This window comes from Hyperolius riggenbachi, chromosome 1, assembly GCF_040937935.1.
Source record: "Hyperolius riggenbachi isolate aHypRig1 chromosome 1, aHypRig1.pri, whole genome shotgun sequence".
In the NCBI taxonomy this organism is placed as follows: domain Eukaryota; kingdom Metazoa; phylum Chordata; class Amphibia; order Anura; family Hyperoliidae; genus Hyperolius; species Hyperolius riggenbachi.
In genome coordinates, this window is record NC_090646.1 from 163,328,542 (window position 1) to 163,349,547 (window position 21,006).

At 46.5% G+C, this 21,006-nt stretch overlaps 1 protein-coding gene across 2 annotated transcripts in view; it reads right to left on the bottom strand.

Moving 5' to 3' along the window:
- The window catches only part of CLCN3 (chloride voltage-gated channel 3), a 151,832-nt gene that overhangs the window by 110,401 nt on the left and 20,425 nt on the right, over window positions 1-21,006 (bottom strand). For both annotated transcript variants that reach the window (XM_068278803.1, XM_068278801.1), the window contains exon 2: window positions 17,154-17,329. In XM_068278803.1, coding sequence (XP_068134904.1) covers window positions 17,154-17,313 — 160 coding nt within the window. In that variant the 5' untranslated portion in view covers window positions 17,314-17,329. The remainder of the gene's footprint in view (window positions 1-17,153; window positions 17,330-21,006) is intronic.

Genomic DNA, 21,006 nt, shown 5'->3' on the forward strand with positions numbered 1-21,006 from the left:
TCTGTCTAGATTAGAACATAGTATTTCTTACAGGTCTCACTTTACACCTCCTATTCATGCCCACTGCTAAGTTACTTAAAGAGAACCTGTACTGAGTAAAAATATTTAAAATAAACACACGAGGTAACTTCAAATGAACATTACAGAGTTACCTTGCCATCAGTTCCTCTCAGAAGCTCACCATTTTCTTCTGACAATAATCCCATCTAGTTCTGACAATATTTTGTCAGATCTGAAATATATCAGTTGCTGTCAGTAAAATATCAGTTGCTGTCAGTTATAGCTGAGAGGAAAACAGATGTACCAGGTAATGTCCATGTTTCCCTATGGCTCAAGTGGGCGATGTTACAGTTTAACTGTGTACTGACCAGAAAGCTGTTATGGGTAATGGCTATTTTTAAAATGGAGGACGGAAAATTCCCTTGATCATAGTTAACAAATAGGATGCGGGACAGGAGAAAGACACTGAGAAGTAGACTACATGGAAGGTAAGTATGACTTGTGTATGCTTATTTTGACTTTTATTTTCAGTACAGGTTTTCTTTAAAAAACAATATTAATCTGTGTATACTGACGCCAAGATTCAAGAAGGAATTAGTAGGGTTTTGTATTAAATTTTAAAAGGCGTGTCTCTCCTTTGAGAGGGGGATTAGGCTCATTTCAGCAAGCACAATAATGCAGTTCATCCAATAAGGTGAAACCACTTTCCAGTCTGGAAAATGTCAGCTATGCCTCCTAGCAAAACGCATTTAGTAACCTACGTAATGTCTTGCTCTGCAGTTAACTACAAAATGTAGTCTGTACCAGAATATCTCAATGCTTGAAGAAAAAAAATAAATAAATAAATAAAGTTACCTCATTCATTTGGTCAGTTTACATTCTACATTCACAAACTCAAAGGATCTGTCCTCTCAAAACAATATTGCATTCAATTTGTACACTATTAAAGTGAACCTCCGGACTAAAAATCTACTCAGCAGAACTGAAAAGGCTTGGTGTTTCTTTAACAGTTTCACAGCATCAGAACTTTGTTTTTCTTACTAAAGTGTAACGATTGTAATAATGTTTTGGTGTAGCAACACAGACGTCTGATTATGTGGTGATCTGCAGAATCACCAATAATACAGACGCTATACTTGATTATGTGGTGATCTGCAGAATCACCAATAATGCAAGCATAGCTAACAGGAACACAGAGTGAGATGTGCTTGGTGCAACAGTAACTGATCAGTTTAATGAGACCTCACCAGATGAGCTGGTGGGTACTATCAGAAACCGTAACTGAGTAGATTTAAAGAGACTCTGTAACATCAAAAACATCCCCTGGGGGGTACTCACCTCGGGTGGGGGAAGCCTCGGGATCCTAATGAGGCTTCCCACACCGTCCTCTGTCCCACGGGGGTCTCGCTGCAGCCCTCCGAACAGCCGGCGACAGACCCGACTGTCAATTCAATATTTACCTTTGCTGGCTCCAGCAGGGGTGCTGTGGCTGCTTTCGGCTCCGAAGTAGACGGAAATACCCGATCTCAGTCGGATCCGCTCTACTGCGCAGGCGCCGGAAACTTGCGCCTGCACAGTAGAGCAGACCCGACGGCGATCGGGTATTTCCGCCTACTTCGGAGCCGACAGCCGTCAGAGCGCCTGCGCAGGAGCAGGGAAGGTAAATATTGACGTCATCTTGTACGGAGGGCTGCAGCAAGACCCCTGAGGGATGGAGGACGGCGTGGGAAGCCTCATTAAGATCCTGAGGCTTCCCCCACCCGTGGTGAGTACCCCCCAAGGGACGTTTTGACGTTACAGATTCTCTTTAACTAAACCTCACCAGATGAGCTGGTGGGTACTATCAGAAAAGCACCTCACCAGTGGCAAGGGCCCACTGGTGAGTAGAGAGGTCAGACAGGCTATGTTTGGCAACTGAGAGGCAGATACAGTACAGAATCAGTAGGCAAAAGAGTAGTAGGTATTCGGTATTCAGGCAGAGGTTCAGCAACTAGATCAGATGGGCAGAGGTACAGAAACGTTAAGCAATAGCGGAGTCAGAAATAAGCCAGAGTCATACACAGAATATCAATAACAATACAATAAACAATAGTCCTAGTCTTGTGTGAAATCCCTGGTTTCCTCCCAGATCAAAGCACACCGGATACTAGTCTAAGGTCTGAGCGCTAACACGTATGTATTCGCAACCGCAGACAGGTTGCAAATTGAATAGTGTAGGCTTAAGAAGCAGAGGAGACCTCACAACCGCGTCCACAAAAATTAGCCAATCCTGAGCGGCGTGAGTCCCCTATGACGTCAGCCGACCAGCTGACGCGCCTCCTCCCAGCATAAAGGTCCTGTCTACGCGCGCGGCCGCGCGATACAGCAACCCTATGTGCTAATGACAATTCCGTCCTTGGCGTGCTAGACGCTGGCGAAACGGAAACCCCCCCCCCCCCCCCCCCCGAGCAGGGAACTGAGGCGGCTGCGGAGATACCCTGTGTGCCTGCAGCCGCAGATGTTACACAAAACATCATTTTTAGCTGCATTTTTAGCTAAGCTCCACCCATCAAAGTGACCGGTCCAGGAGGTTTTTCCCTGATGCTGTGCAAAGCATGATGGGATTTCCTATGTTATTCACGTTGCCTAGCAACTGGGAGACGTGATCAGCACACAGGACAGTTGGAACTGTGTCTCATGCTCCCCGTCACCTCCTTTCAACCAAAAAGATGGCTTCCCTTATGAAATCAAACATTTGCCTGTTCTTTTAAAACACGGTGGGTAAGAGATTATATAACATTTTAATGAACATAACTAATGTAACTTAATAACAGTAGGTTTGTTTAGGCTGGAGTTCCTCTAAGTTAAATCACACTTTTTTTTCTCTATAATGTTAGTGATCCTCCAAAAAAAAAAAAAAAATATGTTTTTGAGCACTTTGCATTCCAGTGTTTTTACCTCATAGTAAACCGGTAGTAAGAAATTCACTTCAGGTTTGATACTTAAAGGAAATGTCCAAGCAAAATAAAAAAATGAGTTTCACTCACCTGAGGCTTCTACCAGCCCCATGCAGCCATCCTGTGCCCTCGTAGTCACTCACTGCTGCTCCAGTCCCCCGCTGGCAGCTTGCCGACCTCGGAGGTCAGCGGGACGCATTGCGTACATTTTTACGCATTCCCGCTAGTGCAGGAACATCAACACATACATTTTTACGCATTACTGGTTCAATGCGTAAAAATGTACGCATTAAACCAGTAACGCGTAAAAATGTATGTGTTAATGTTCCTGCACTAGCGGGAATGCGTAAAAATGTACGCAATGCGTCCCGCCGACCTCCGAGGTCGGCAAGCTGCCAGCGGGGGACTGGAGCAGCAGTGAGTGACTACGAGGGCACAGGATGGCTGCATGGGGCTGGTAGAAGCCCCAGGTAAGTGAAACTCATTTTTTTATTTTGCTTGAACCTTCCCTTTAAAGCGGAACTGAAGATAGATTTAAAACAAACTGTTTCACTTACCTGGGGCTTCTGCAAGCCCCCAGCAGCTGTCCTGTCCCGCACCGGTCCTCCATGATTCTCCGTTCTCCTGCCGCCAGCTACTTTCAGTTTCACGCCTTGGCCAATGCGGGGCTCTTTCCACGCGTATCCTTCGCGTTCCAGTCCACAATAGCGCTATTGAAGACGGGAACGCGTAAAAAGGATACACTTAGCAGGGCTGCGCTGGCCTCGACTTACAAGTCGAGGAACTAAACGGAGCGGCGGTGGGAGAACGTAGGCTCGTGGAGGACCGGCGAGGGACAGGACGGCTGCTGGGGCCAGGTAAGTTAAAACAGTTTGTTTTAAATCTATCTTGCAGTGCAAGGAAAACAAGCTGGTCCTCAACACAACCAAAAACGTTGAGATGGTTATTGACTTCAGGAAGCAGGCCCCCACCCCACCCCCAATCTTCATTGACGGCACGGAGGTCGAAAAGGTATCTAGTGTCCGCCTCCTGGGAACTCAGATCTCCAGCGACCTGGGCTGGAAGACTCAAACGAGCACCACACAGAGGAAGGCCCAACAAAGACTCTTCTTCCTTCGTCAACTGAGGAAGTTCGGGATGGAACAAGAGCTTATGTCAAACTTCTACTCTGCCACTATAGAATCAGTCATCTGCACCTCCATTCTGGTGTGGTATGCTGGTTCCTTAAACAGAGACAAATACAAGCTTCAGAGGGTCATCAGGTCGGCGGAGAAAATCATTGGGAAACCGCTCCCCTCGCTTGACCTCCTCTACAACTCCAGACTGCGTTCCTGAGCACAAAGGATCGCAAATGACCGCTCACACCCAGGCCACCGCTACTTTAACATGCTCCCATCCGGCAGAAGGCTACGGTCCATTTCCTTCAAGACAGCTAGGCACATGAACTTCTTTCCTTCTGCCGTTAAACTCTTGAACTCCATTCACTGGCTCCCCCCGCAGGTTGGTAGTCAGACCATATGTGTCCGCTGTGTCCTGCTTTCTGGCCACCTCTGCCCCAAATCAGTGCCTCCCTTGCTTAAGCTACACCTACCACTGTACTATTGCTTCTGTACTGTAACTGGTTGTTGCTGCTGTTGTGTTAGAATGTCGTGGTCAGATGTTATGGTTAGATGTTAGATGTGTAATTGTTGTTGCCTTCTCATTGTTTTGTTTTTTGCTGCGGAGCTCTCTGTCTGTGCCCAAACCAATTCCGGGCATGACCCAGTCATGCTTGGCAAAATAAACTGGATTCTGATTCTGATCTTCAATTCCGCTTTACCCAAGAAGAGGGAAGGCTCTGGATAGTATAAAAAGGCCTTTTCCCTCTAGCTAATGCGTACACGAACCCGATTGCACGCATTACACCGCAAAGCTTGACCGCAGGAAGTTGCTTTTCAATGTGAATCAGTAGGGCTAGTACAGGCATGGGCAAACTCGGCCCTCCAGCTGTTACGGAACTACAAGCCCCACAATTAATTTGCCTTTATGAGTCATGACTGTGGCTGTCAGACTCCTGCAATGCATTGTGGGACTTGTAGTTCCTTAACAGCTGGAGGGCCAAGTTTGCCCATGCCTAGGCTAGTACTAATTAACGGGGAATCACTTGCATTGCGCAATTAAAATGTTCCCAGTGACGTTAAAATCGTAACGCACACCAATGCATTGAAAGGTAAAATGAAAGTCTATGGACTTAAATTTTACACTGGAAATCACCACAATACATGTTGTGCCAAAAGTCTGGCCCATCGTTCCTCCGCGCTGTCCACTGGTAAAGCTGTTAATTGTTGGGGTGACAGTTCGGAGGCCCTGATGCTGTACAGATGCATTATTAGGCAACAGCAGAGTCATGCATCTGTACAGCATTGGGTCCCCAAACTGTCTCCGTAGTGATCCCATTCTAACCCTATGGGTAGCCGACATAGGAGTTGATTCACTAAAGTTGACAGCAGCCTATTGGGCCAATCAAAATGAGGGGATCGTGTCCCTTAAAGAGAACCCGAGGTGTGTTTAAAGAATGTTATCTGCATACAGAGGCTGGATGTGCCTATACAGCCCAGCCTCTGTTGCTATCCCAAACCCCACTAAGGTCCCCCTGCACTCTGCAATCCCTCATAAATCACATCCATGCTGTGAGGCTGTGTTTACATCTGTAGTGTCAGTCTCAGCTGCTCCCCCGCCTCCTGCATAGCTCCGGGCCCTGCCCCCGTCCCTTCCCTCCAATCAGCAGGGAGGAAAGGGATGCAGGCGGGGACTGGAGTTCTGCAGGAGGCGGGAGAGCAGCAGACTGACACTATAGAGATAAACACAGCCAGCTCTGACAAGCTGTTTGTCAGCAGCATGGCTGTGATTTATGAGGGATTGCAGAGTGCAGGGGGACCTTAGGGGGGTTTGGGATAGCAACAGAGGCTGGGCTGTATAGGCAGATCCAGCCTCTGTATGCAGATAATATTCTTCAAACCCACCTCGGGTTCTCTTTAAAGCCACTGGACCCGAAGGGGCTCAGGGCGGGACAAGTGGAGCATCTGTCATTGTCAAGGAGTGCGTGTAAGTTACCAGCTTAATTACGCACACTATGCTGCCACTAGCGCGCAGGGACTCAAAATTAAGGCACACTGGTGTAATGGTGAGAGTAACTGGAGGTAACTCATGCTAATTACATTAGTCAATCAACCCCATAGTGTATATACATCTTAAGGCCAAAAACAGGTGAGGCAAAAGGCATACTCACAAACCAGCAGTAACATTTCCGTGCACACATGGAAATGTTATCGGGAGTTACACCACTGATTTTGCACACATTTCACAATGAAAAAACAACCCATGTTACCAAAGTATCACCCACATTGCTAGTGTAACATGCGCTAATGCTAAAGGGCATTACATAAGCAACACAGGCATTCCCTAGGTAAAATGGATTTCGCCAAGTGTGTACTACATCAGTGGCAAAGATATTGATAACATTTCAAGTGGTTAAAATCTGCCAGAAGTAATACCTGACAGCACTGATAGCTTTGAGTCTACAAAAGTTCCCTAGACTGTAGGAATTACCAATACACATTGGATGGGGATCGGCTATCTATGCAAATTAGATTTTTTACTTAGTTAATTTGCATGAGATGAAGTGACACACCAAACACTACTGGAGGAGTAACAGAATTGTGCATCAACAATAACTGCAAATAATTTACAGGAAACAACAATTCTAGTGAGAGGAATATAGAAGCTACCATCTTTGCTGGCTGCATTGTTGTTGTGCTGAACCCCTGCCTTCAGTAGTTTGTGAGTCACATGCCTGATCTGTACCTATGTTCTTGATCCATCTCTTAGAAAGTATTAGAGGCATATTAGCACATATTTTTTTAATATATAAAGAACTAAAGTTTGACATATACTTTACACTACAGGTTTCCTTGAATTGCATCTCGGAAAAAGGATTACCAGTATATAGGGCTTCAATTTATAATTCCAGTTCCACTTTTGCAATACAGAACATTTCTCCAGCGTATTTTGCAATCCCCAAGCCATAAACATATTAAAAGGTGTGCCCAATGAGCATGTTCTGCATGACATATTAGCACACAGGACCACACTGCAGCGTGGCTCTGACTTGGCAGGTCTGTAATTATCACCCCATGGGCTGCACCCGGCTTGCCAGGCTGTTCATTTCGGCCTGCCTCTTTGTGGTCATTAGCAGTTCAGGGAATCCCTGCAATGTTATCTCCATTACAGCCCTGACATTTGAGACACAGGGACACTGTAACACATAATATCCCTTGCAGTTCTCCGAGAGAAACACTCCAAGGATATTCAGGGTTTAGTCCATGAGGGTCCATGAGTCTCCAATCTCCATCTGTAATGCAGATTACATTGTGATGATATTCCAGCATACAACAGTTGCACATTGAAATATTTTTTTTTTTTTTACTGTAGAGAAACCATAAAAAGTATATCTGGCCCTCCTCAACAAGGCCAATCACTCAGGTGTCTCAAATAGTGATAATGTTATTGCTCATTAAACTGGACCGTACACACGCAGGATGGATGTTGCCTGACATTGGGATTGGGACCTGATCCCTCGGGCGACATAGCTGGGCCGAGGTTGTACAGACGCGTGGTCAACCTACAGGCAGATGTCGCGTTCTGTTGCAATGGGCGGTGTGACACTACGTGGTGGGCAGGGTGAGCGGAGAGAAGACAGCTATTGGCCCTTGCTCAGCCGAATTAATCCGCCTGGCGGATCGCTGGCCGGGTAGCGGTCTAAGGCTGCTGTACACACTCTGGATTATCGGCACAGGCACTAGTAATCACCCGTGTCAGTCGACTTTAATCTAGTGTGTGTATGGGCCTTGAATTGTCAAAACTTCCTCTAAGTGGGAAGTGGTTAAAACTCATTTAAAGATAAGGCCGATGATGCTGCACACCATGCGGCAGTGTTACCAGCCTGTACTGAACCTAGTGACGCTCGTTGCGCTGATAGCGCACACGTTACCATAGCAACGTGCATAAACAGTGTGCGCATAGTACAGAGTTAGCATTGCACGTCCTACACTACTGCTGTACCATCCTTCCCTCTCTATAGAAAAGTACACACTGCTCAGACAAGAGCCAAGCAGCATGACTACACATCTTGTTGTCTATAAAAAATAATTTGTCTTTGCTTTAAACAATTTTTAAAGATTTTTATTTATTGCACAAACTGATGCTGTGCATTTTTTAATTCAATTAAACCATAAACTCAAAGAAGTCGATGTTTTCATTCAGATACAGTCATGACACTAATTAAACAGAATATTAAGCGGATTAGGCTACATCCACACTGGGACATATGCAGAGCCGGATTAAGGCCAAATGGGGCCCTAAGCAAAGTTGCAGATTTGGGCCCCCCTCGCTCAACCCCTTCTGCTCCCCCACCCATATATCATACACACACACACACACACACACACACTACATACATACACACACACACTACATACACACACACCTAGAACACACGCACATAATACATGCATACATACACATAATACATACACACACACACACACACCTAGAACACACACACACACACACAAACTACACACACACACACACATATACTGTATATATATATATATATATATATATATATATATATATATATATATATATATATATATATTATTTAGCATTTATATAGCGCCGACATATTACGCAGCGCTGTACAGTGTATATATATATTGTCTTGTTGCTAACTGTCCCTCAAAGGAGCTCACAATCTAATCCCTTGCCATATGTCTATATTATGTAGTGTAAGTACTGTAGTCTAGGGCCAATTTTTAGAGGGAGCCAATTAACTTATCCGTATGTTTTTGGAATGTGGGAGGAAACCGGAGTGCCCGGAGGAAACCTACGCAGGCACGGAGAGAACATACAAACTCTTTGCAGATAGTGCCCTGGCTGGGATTCGAACCAGGGACCCAGCGCTGCAAGGCGAGAGAGGACAGGGCATTACACAACTATCGGTCGCTGTAGCTAGCTGCAATGCATGTTAGGGTGTCTAGAGCAGTGTTTCCCAACCGCTGTTCCGCGGCACACTAGTGTGCCGCGGAACGTTGCCTGGTGTGCCGTGGTCTTATCCCCCCTCCCGCCCGTCCCTGCGGCCGCCGCTGTTATTACCTTAGCAGCGGCCGCTCTCCCCTCTCCAGACCATGTATATGCTAGCAGCGTATCTCCGGCTGCTCTGTGTGATGCACTGATGTGGAAGGAGGCAGGGCTCGGTTACCATAGTAACGGCGATACATATCGCCGTTACAGGAAGCCGCTGCCCTCCTTTCTTCCGCATCAGTGCATCACACAGAGCAGCCGGAGATACGCTGCTTGAATATACACGCGCCGGAGAGGGGAGAGCGGCCGCTGTTAACAAGGTAATAACAGCGGCGGCCGCGGGGACGGGCGGGAGGGCACTCAACTGGCTATACTGGGGCACTATTCTGGGGTACTATACTGGCTATCCTGGGGCACTAAACTGGCTATACTGGGGCACTATTCTAGCTATACTGGGGCACTATTCTGGCTATACTGGGGCACTAAACTGGCTATACTGGGGCACTATTCTGGGGCACTATACTAGCTATACTGGGGCACAATACTGGCTATACTGGGGGGGCTATACTGGGGCACTATACTGGCTATACTGGGGCACTATACTGGCTATACTGGGGCACTATACTGGGGCACTAAACTGGCTATACTGGGGCACTATTCTGGGGCACTATACTAGCTATACTGGGGCACTATACTAGCTATACTGGGGCACAATACTGGCTATACTGGGGGGCTATACTGGGGTACTATACTGGCTATACTGGGGCACTATACTGGCTATACTGGGGCACTATACTGGGGCACTATACTGGCTATACTGGGGCACTATACTGGGGCACTAAACTGGCTATACTGGGGCACTATTCTGGGGCACTATACTAGCTATACTGGGGCACAATACTGGCTATACTGGGGGGCTATACTGGGGTACTATACTGGCTATACTGGGGCACTATACTGGCTATACTGGGGCACTATACTGAGGCAACTAAACTCCCTACACTGGGGCAACTATGCCAGCTATGCAGCCGCACCCCAGCCCCCCCCCCCCCCATAGCGGCACTGTCCACTAGGTCGCGCAAACAACCGGGGGCCGCATCGCCCCCACCGCGCGCGTGCGCCGTTCCCCGGGGAAAAATTTGGTCAGACAGTGTTCCCCGGGCCGGAAAAGGTTGGGAAACACTGGTCTAGAGAGCATGGGGTGAATTGTGTGTACTCACTAAGGGGAGACATACTCCCAAAGCACCACCAGAACAGAAGGCATGTTTCAGCAGCTGGGGAGATAGCAGTGCTTCTGGTCTATTCCTAAAGCTATGGAAGAAGCTGGCTCTGGTTACCCCGGCAACCACACACCATAGCCGTGGAGGAAGAATGCCTGGAATGCACAGGAACATTACAGGTAAGGCAGACTGATTCTTGGAGGTCCAGGTCACGAGTCTGCTTGTACAGGAGCACAGCTCCATCCTTATGTCACGCTGAGACTCAGGGCAGGAGGAGAGCATAGCCAGGCAGTCAGCTGTGATCAGGCAGCACATGTATATGATGAGAGCACACAGGAAAGGTGGATCAGGTTACTTACTGCAGATAGTGGCTCCAGCCTGCCACAATCCACCATGCCCAGCAACGGAGACCCTGGATCACCCCCAGCACACCCCTCACTCACAGACCCATCACACTGCCCAAGGCTTGCCTGAAGGAGGAACAAGGGTCACCTGCCAGTAGCTCAGCAATACTCGATCCCTTCCAACAACTCACAGCAGAAGAGGGCACACACATCTCTGCCAAAAAGGCCACAGCTACCTTTCCTGCTGATCAGATCTCGCAGCTTCCTCTGTTTTCCCCAAATGCTCTCTGCTTCCTCCTGCTGCTGTCACAACACACGTTGCCTGTTCCCGCTCTTGAGAGGGCCACTCATGATGAGGTCAGCAGCCAGCTTCAGCCAGCCACACTGAGCAGCACTGTGCCACTGATGCGATGCACGCTGTCTCTGTGCTGGCTGGAGAGCGTCTCCTCACCATGGCAACGGAAGCCGTGCAGCTTGTTTCTGGAAAGTGATGGACCAACATCAGCACAGCGGCAGGCAGTTCAAAAAGATACATGAAGGATTACATGCTGATGGGGCTTCTTAGCCGCAGCAGCAGGCATGAAAAAGATATAGGAATACATGCTGATGGGGCCCTTTAGACCTTTATAGGGCCCTTTAGACCTTTATAGGGCCCTAATCAGGTGCTTGTTTTGCCTGGTTGATAATCCGGCCCTGGACATATGCTTCGCATCATGCGCCTAACGCAAAATGCGACTTTCCCCCTCCATTGCGTTGCAATCCTATGTTTTAAGGGAATACAATGCCCCAGTGTGAACCTGGCCTTAGGGGCAAATTTCTGATTCTATGTAATCCAATTGTAATTTGCTCATGCAATCTTTTGATCAATCAATCATTTTGAATACATTTTATACAATTGTTAATTTAAAGAATGGAGCGTAATAATGGATTCCTTTCGGTCACACGATATATGAAAAGGCAACTGAATAAAATACAAACGTCAAATATATGTGAGTGAAAACGGTGAAGAAAGGACAAAGGATCAGAAAATCATGTCGGATTTGAAAAATGAGCGTAGTTTGTGCAGTTGTCAGTTTTTAGCAGGAAGACACACATGCCCCCTTGTGGCTAAGGAAGTATTTTCACCAGCATACACTCAAAGGGATCTCCACATTTTTATAGGAGGACAAAAATGGATAGCTACAAAGTATTCACCATGTTTGTATATATGATGGAGTTTAGCATTTTTGCTTCTGTCAGACCCAAGCTGATTTAGCATAATTCCTCAGAAAAAAAATTAGTTAAACTCCTCATGTGTTAGTTATCAGCCTGAGTAAGTGGCATTATTCGCTGTGCATTAATTCACACATTACACATGGCATGCAGGGAGGAGTTGATACTCCACACATCAAACCCATCTCTCTCTCTTCCCCCCCCCCCCCCCCCCCCCCCATCTCTTCCAGTGCTGCAATTCTACCAGGAGCCTCCCGCTATTCCCCGCATGACAGCAAATGAGGCATGCAGGGAGAGTGCTTGCCGGTCAGTTCAGTTTGCCGTTACCCGGCAGCAAAAAATAAATAAATCATTAAGCGCTTAACGACTGCAATTTTGCAAATTATTATTATTGATTCATATAGCGCCAGAATCTTCCATGGTGCTGTACAATAGCATACAATACAACACTTGATACAAGACAAGAGGGTATAACAGCTAATACAGTTAAATTAACTACATGTTTTTAAAAAGGTGGGGGTATGTACAACCATTAGACAGCATTGAGAGACAAAAGGGGAAGAGCCTGGCCAAAAGGCCTTACAGTCTAAACATTTAAGGTATAGGACAGTAGATAAAGGGAAGTTGTGTGTGGAGTGGTAGAAATGGTGGTTAGTGGGCAGGGTCCTAGGTAGGAGAGTATGCTTGCCTGAAGAGGTGAGTTTTCAGATTGAGCCTAAAAATAGTAAGTGTGGGTGAGTGGCGGATATGTTGAGGGAGAGTGTTCCATAGGGGAAGAGGATTGAGAGAAGTCTTGCAAGCAGGAGTGGGAAGAGGTGATCAGGGAAGAAGACAGAAGGATATCGTTAGAAGAGCGGAAATTGCGTGTAGGATGGTATCTAGAAATAATTTGATTAAGATAGGAAGGAGCTATGTTGTGGAGAGCTTTGTAGGCAAGAGTAAGAATTTTAAATTGTATCCTTTGTGTAACTGGCAGCCAGTGAAAGAACTGACAGAGGGGGATTGGGCTGGAGAAGCGGGAGGAGAGGTGGATGAGTCGTGCAGCAGAGTTCATGATAGACTGTAGCGTGGCTAAACGGTTGGCAGGGAGGCCGCAGAGCAGAGAGTTGCAATAGTCTAGTCGGGAAATAATCAGGGCGTGCACCAGAAGTTTGGTAGTCTCCTGTGTTAGAAAAGGGCGATGCGGGAGATGTTTTTTAGGTGACGGCGACAAGAGGAGGATAGTTTGTCAATGTGTTGATGTGAGACTTGAGTCTAAAATTACACCTAGCCAGCGAGCCTGGGGGACAGGTGTTATGGAGGTGCCATCAACAGAAATAGTGATGTCTGGCAGGGGCATTGAGTTGTGAGGTGGGAAGACTACTATTTCAGTCTTGTCCATATGGAGTTTCAGAAAACGGGGAGGACATGAAAGAGGCGATTGCATTGAGCAAAAGCAATTTTTAAAGGAATGTGCATTAACAAAAATCGCTCTAAAAATGGTACAGGCAGCACGTTTTAGATTTTGTCAAAATTAAAATGCTGCAGTGAGAGCACCCTCATAGGGTAACACTGTAGCGCTTTACCGATCTCAAACTAAATGCCAATTGCTCACAGTGTGAACCAGCCCTTACTCCATGTAGCCAAGTACCCAGCTGATGCACGAAAGCAGCTGACAGGCAATAAATTCACTGCCTTCATCGTCCTTCAGCCTACCATGGAAAAGAGGCCTAACAAAGAAGTCATTCTCCCCCTGCATGCCCACATTACTAAAGTATGTCAGAGTTCTTGGGAGTTAGCGGGCAGTGATAGGGGACAGTGATAGGTGACTGAGGAAGAGACATGGATCTATGAATTGCTATGTTAAGACACTGTTACATTTTGTAATTCACAATATAGCTTGAAATAATTAACAATTCAGATTGGTCTGTCAAGGGTTGTTTTACAAAGTTTCATATTTTCTTTCTAGTTGCAAGGCACACATAAGTTTGCATGACTTATAATGGGAAAGCACATAAATATAATATACATACAAACATTTGTACCACGCAATAAAAAAAAAAAAAATGAATCAGTATTGGCGCTGGATAATTCATAGTGTAAAAATCATCATGCCTGCTACATTCATCTACAGCCACATGTGACAAAAGAAAGCAAATGGCTGCCTGTACATTATATAACAAGGGATGTGCAACACGCGTACATGCAAAAAGGGAGTCGGGAAAAATGGGCGCGGGGTGTAAACGATAAGTGGCAATAACATTTATAAAAAATAATGTGTTGTATTTCATTTACAATAATGTTTTTTACAAATTAAAAAACATTTGTATGAGTTCACAAATAAAATCAAAAAAATATTGTTTGTAACAATGAAAAATAATTGTAGTAAAACATCACTAAATATTACTAACATTCTAATACAACTAACCCTACTCTTACATAGAACCCTCCCTGTACCTATTCCTAACCCCTAGACCCCCCCCCCCCCGGTGGTGCCTAACCCTAACCACCCCCCTGGTGGTGCCTAACCCTAACACCTGTAAGAATCTATATGTTGGTTGCTATTGGCAACAGCAGAACACACCTTTTGCTCCAGCACCAGAAACTCCTTAGAGCTGCAACTCACAGCGACAGCATACAGGAGAAAGCGCGGAGACAGTCTTCTTCGCCTCTGAAAGGGGTTTATTAAGCAATTAAGCATCTTGTGTTACATGTTGATTTCTTCAGGAGTATAAATAGTCTGTCCTATGTCCTATGTACACACATAGGACAGTCTAAAGACTTTAGACGTGCTAAGTAGGTTAGCACCGCTTTGTGAATCAAGCCCATGGTGTGCATACAGAAAACTGACAGACGAGAGTGCTCCCATCCTCCGCTTATTATACTCACTCTGTCCTCCTCTGATGGAGCAGAACTAGCTCTGCAGACTCCTCCTGCATCACTGCAGTACACTTTTTTTGGGAGGGGTAGAGAGGATGGGGGCTGGGCATTGTACACTGAATAGGGACTTCAAATCTTTGTCTGCAAAACTTTGTAGGATTCCTTATCAGTGACTGAGCAGATACAGTCATTTCAACAATTGTGCAGAGAGCAGAAAGTTTTTTCTCTCTGTGCCCTTAGTTGTTAGTCTCTCAGGAAAGGAAAAATAAACTTCTCCACCCCACAGGGAACCCTGCGGCATCTGGGCCCTCCTGCGGGTGTATCCCTTACAAGGTCTTTTGTTACACCCCTGCTCGTAGTCAAACAGATCTGGGTCAGTTGGCAGGTGGCAGACAGGCTTAGTCAAAAGGCAATCAGGGTCAGTGCTGGCAGCAGCCGGGCGAGATCAAGAGACAATCTGGGTTGAGGCAGGCAGCAGACAGCAGAATGAGAACTAGCCGAGGTCAATATAATAGTGTAATGGTTAAGGGCTCTGCCTCTGACACGGGAGACCAGGGTTCGAATCTCGGCTCTGCCTGTTCAGTAAGCCAGCACCTACTCAGCAGGAGACCTTAGACAAGTCTCCCTAACACTGCTACTGCCTATAGAGCGCGTCCTAGTGGCTGCAGCTCTGGCGCTTTGAGTCCACCAGGAGAAAAGCGCAATATAAGGGCTCGTTTCCATTATAGCGAATCTGCATGCAGTGTCCACATGCGGATTCGCATAGGCAATGCAAGTGGATGGGGCTGTTTCCACTTGTGCGGCTGCAGGAGCGTTTTTTTGTGCGGCAGAAATCTGCACGGCAGAGCCGTCAGATTTTGCGTGTGAGAGGAAGCGAATCACCGCTAATGCTTTTAATAGGGAAACCGCATGCGGGTTGAGCATGCGGTTTTTGCCACGAAGTCGCATGCGATTTCGCATAGGTATAATGTTAATTCACACAGGCAGTGACATGGTTAAATTCGCACATACCCTTACCTATGCGGAATCACATGCGAAATCGCGTCAAAACCGCATGCAGAATCGTACCCGCATGCGATTTCGCCCGCGGTGGAATGCAGGCGATTCCCCACCGCAACAGCGGAAACGAGCCCTAAGTGTTTGTCTTTGTCTTTAAATCATGATGCTCTGTTCCCAGTAGCGTGATGTGAGTCTTGGGAAAAGGCCTTTGCAACTGCAGCAAAGAAATCACATCGCAAACGCACTGGAATAACACAAGCATTTGTGTTTTACAGTGGAAGCAGGCCCGCGTTTGCCTTTCCACCAGTGTTGCCAACTCATCCCTTTAATTACTGACACATATGAATTATACAGGTTTTGTGGCTAGGTAGATGCAGTTAAGGCAATGATTATGTGCAAATAGCCCCAGAACCTGTATAACTTAGATGTGTCAGTAATTAAAGGGATGAGTTGGCAACACTGCTTTCCACTCAGTGCAATTGAATGGCGTCTACAAGTGCACAAAACGCACATAATTTTGTGGCACTGGCTCTATACCTGTCTTGCCCTCTACATAGGCTGCCAAAGATTCTGGATGTAGGAGAACCAATAAAAAGCTAATAAACAATAAAAAAAACACCTTTGCTCCAGTTCCAAACAGCCTTGGGAGCAAAGATGGGATTTACAATTATTACACAGTGTTTCAATAGATCACCCCATCATTGTAGCACCTTTAAAGTGTACTTGAGACGGGGAGGAAAAAGATGATTTTGACTTTCTTGGGGCTTCTGCCAACCCCATGTAATCTGTCAGTTCCTGCAGTGTCTTCCCGATCTGATCTGTTAAGCCACTGTCAGCCGTGGTAAAGTCCCATGCACGTCTCAGGTCATGGGCACATGTGCAGTTCGTACAGACTTGTAACTGTGCATGCTCAGAAACCTCCTGGCCACAGGAGCGCGATTAAGGAGGCACGCGCCACAGAACAGCGCATGGATCGCAGACTCTAATATGGCTGCAGCACCACAACGGATCAGACCTGGAGGACAGCGAGGGAGCTGACAGACTACAGAGGGCTGGAGGAAGCCACAGGCATAGCCGGGACGAGGTCCTCCAGCACCCAAGGCAGAGACACCAAAGTGCGCCCCTCTATCCGTCCCACCCCAGCCATCACACACTGATTGCTATTAGACTAAAAGGCGCCCCAGGGCCCCCAACCCCCTAATCTCTAGTTACTGTATCTGGCTTGCAGTAACTGCCATGTACCCCCTTTTCTTATTTCTCTCTGCTGAGTGAGTTGTGCCCCCTACTACTCTGCGCCCTGAGGCTGGAGCCCCTCTGCCTCGGCAGGGCCCTGGCCACAGGTAAGTAAAAATCCTCTTGTCCCATCCGTGTCAGGTTTACTTTAATATTAAACTGAAACTATCATGTGGATAAACCACCCTAGTTTAGGTATAGACAAAGGGTCTGCTCTCAGGACTCACCAATAGATGCATCACCATCCAGCAAGTGGTCATCTTCCAAGGTATGGAAGTCCATCATCCCCCCAGCTCCATCCAGGAGTTCCTCGTCACTGCTTGCACTAGTAATACTGTTGTAGCTGTTGCGGTAGTAGCTTCTCTGAAACAGCTGCTCAGACTCCATTTAGATGTTTGACTACCTAAAAATAAAAAAATCATTAAAACTTAAGCAATGATTTAGACAACGTCATCTAAGAGCATTTACTAGTTTATAAGCAGACATTGAAAATGGCTTAATGTTTTTACCCATTAAAGGACAACTGAAGTGACAGGGATATGGAGGCTGACATATTTATTTCATTTTAAACAATGCCAGTTTCCTGGCAGCCCTGCTGGTCTGTTTGGCTGCAGCAGTGTCTGAATAATACCAGAAACAAGCATGCAGCTAATCTTGTCAGATCTGACATTAAAGTCAGAAACACCTGATCTGCTGCATGCTTATTCAGGGTCTATGGCTGAAAGTATTAGAGGCAAAGGATCAGCAGGGCTGCCAGGCAACTGGTATTGCTTAAAAAGAAATAAACATGGCAGCCTCCATATACCGCTCTCTTCAGTTGTCCTTTAACTGAGCACAGTCATTATGAAGTTCATGCCGTTAGGAAGTAGCCAATATCAGAGGTAAGGCCAGATCCACACTATAAGCACCTTTCTGAGCGCTTTTTAAAAATGTTTCCCATTCACATTCATTAAAATTGCGGTAAAAAAAAAAAAAAAAAAAAAGCATAAAAATCATTGTGATATTTACAGCGATTTTAACAAGTGAATAAGACAAATTTTTAAAAAGCGCTAATCAGTCACAAAGCGCTCAGAAAAGCGCTTTAAGGCTCCCTGCACACGATTCCGATTTTTAATCGTTTTTTTACATCTCCGGGCAACAGTCTGGAGCCAAAGTGCTGTACTAGGCTTTAGCCAAGTGATGTATACAGTGGTGTGAAAAACTATTTGCCCCCTTCCTGATTTCTTATTCTTTTGCATGTTTGTCACACTTAAATGTTTCTGCTCATCAAAAACCGTTAACCATTAGTCAAAGATAACATAATTGAACACAAAATGCAGTTTTAAATGATGGTTTTTATTATTTAGTGAGAAAAATAACTCAAAATCTACATGGCCCTGTGTGAAAAAGAAATTGCCCCCTGAACCTAATAACTGGTTGGGCCACCCTTAGCAGCGATAACTGCAATCAAGCGTTTGCGATAACTTGCAACAAGTCTTTTACAGTGCTCTGGAGGAATTTTGGCCCACTCATCTTTGCAGAATTGTAATTCAGCTTTATTTGAGGGTTTTCTAGCATGAACCGCCTTTTTAAGGTCATGCCACAACATCTCAATAGGATTCAGGCAGGGGCGTAGGAATAGGCCCTGCAGCCCCTGCGCCCGCGGGGGGGCCCGGCCCCCCCCCCTGGGGCCCGCTCGGGGCCGTTTTGTGGGTGCTGGAGGGGTGGCAGCATGAGGGGAAAGCCTTGCCCACAGTCGGCGGGGAGAGGGGTAGTTCCCCCCTCTCCCTCACCTCGGGGCTCTCCCCTCTGCGCTCCCCTCCAACTCGTAAGTGTCTGTGGGGCTGTGGTGGGCAGCGAGCGGCGGGCAGATACATACCTGCTTCCGTGCGTTCCATCGGAGACTTCTCCCTCTAGCGGCTGACGTCACTTGTGGGGCTGTGGTGGGCAGCGAGCGGCGGGCAGATACATACCTGCTTCCGTGCGTTCCATCGGAGACTTCTCCCTCTAGCGGTTGACGTCACTTCCGGAAGTGACGTCAGCCGCTAGAGGGAGAAGTCTCCGATGGAACGCACGGAAGCAGGTATGTATCTGCCCGCCGCTCGCTGCCCACCACAGCCCCACAGACACTTACGAGCTGGAGGGGAGCGCAGAGGGGAGAGCCCCGAGGTGAGGGAGAGGGGGGAACTACCCCTCTCCCCGCCGACTGTGGGCAAGGCTTTCCCCTCATGCTGCCACCCCTCCAGCACCCACAAAACGGCCGCGAGCGGGCCCCGGGGGGGGGGGGGGGGGGGGCCGCTCAGAAAATCTGCAGGGGGGCCCGGTGGGGCCTAGTTACGCCCCTGGATTCAGGTCAGGACTTTGACCAGGCCACTCCAAAGTCTTCATTTTGTTTTTCTTCAGCCATTCAGAGGTGGATTTGCTGGTGTGTTTTGGGTCATTGTCCTGCTGCAGCACCCAAGATCGCTTTAGCTTGAGTTGACGAACAGATGGCCGGACATTCTCCTTCAGGATTTTTTGGTAGACAGTAGAATTCATGGTTCCATCTATCACAGCAAGCCTTCCAGGTCCTGAAGCAGTAAAACAACCCCAGACCATCACACTACCACCACCATATTTTACTGTTGGTATGATGTTCTTTTGCTGAAATGCTGTGTTACTTCTACGCCAGATGTAACGGGACACGCACCTTCCAAAAAGTTTAACTTTTGTCTCGTCGGTCCACAAGGTATTTTCCCAAAAGTCTTGCCAATCATTGAGATGTTTTTTTAGCAAAATTGAGACGAGCCTTAATGTTTTTTTTGCTTAAAAGTGGTTTGCGCCTTGGATATCTGCCATGCAGACCGTTTTTGCCCTGTCTCTTTCTTATGGTGGAGTCGTGAACAATGACCTTAATTGAGGCAAGTGAGGCCTGCAGTTCTTTAGATGTTGTCCTGGGGTCTTTTGTGGCCTCTCGGATGAGTTTTCTCTGCGCTCTTGGGGTAATTTTGGTCGGCCAGCCACTCCTGGGAAGGTTCATCACTGTTCCATGTTTTTGCCATTTGTGGATAATGGCTCTCACTGTGGTTCGCTGGAGTCCCAAAGCTTTAGAAATGGCTTTATAACCTTTACCAGACTGATAGATCTCAATTACAGTACTTTGTTCTCATTTGTTCCTGAATTTCTTTGGATCTTGGCATGATGTCTAGCTTTTGAGGTGCTTTTGGTCTACTTCTCTGTGTCAGATAGCTCCTATTTAAGTGATTTCTTGATTGAAACAGGTGTGGCAGTAATCAGGCCTGGGGATGACTACAGAAATTGAACTCAGGTGTGATAAACCACAGTTAAGTTATTTTTTAACAAGGGGGGCAATCACTTTTTCACACAGGGCCATGTAGATTTGGAGGTTTTTTTTCTCACTAAATAATAAAAACCATCATTTAAAACTGCATTTTGTGTTCAATTATGCTATCTTTGACTGATAGTTAACGGTTTTTGATGAGCAGAAACATTTAAGTGTGACAAACATGCAAAAGAATAAGAAATCAGGAAGGGGGCAAATAGTTTTTCACACCACTGTACTATTGCTATGGAGAAGGGACAATGGGCATTGGTCCCCAAGGAAACAGCTTTTGGTGGTGGTGGTGGTGGAGGGGGGAACAATATCCTGTCTTAAAGATATGACATGCCAGCTTTATCCATAAAATGGTTGGTCAAAGTACACATACCAGATTTCCAGAGATTTCCAACAGAGACTGGCCACCTCAGCCAAGCTTAATCCAATGTGTACGAGGCTTAAAGGAACATAACAATCTATATTTGGCTGATATAAACTGTTTACTAACTAGACTATCTTTGCAGGCCCCGGAGCTGATCGTCTTTCTTGACCCTCTTCCCAGCAGTGGAGACCTCCAGTAGTCACAAAGGTACAATATGGTCATGTAATTAGTGCCTACATGTGTAATTAGTACATACACATTTCCAATTTTGATTGGACAATGATTGGCCAATTCTACCACTTCCATGTAGTATGAGAGCTTACTTATACAATCTGTTCATAGTGCTCCAACTCTGTTGGACCTCATACTACATGGAGGTGGTAAGATTGACCGTGCACTGGCC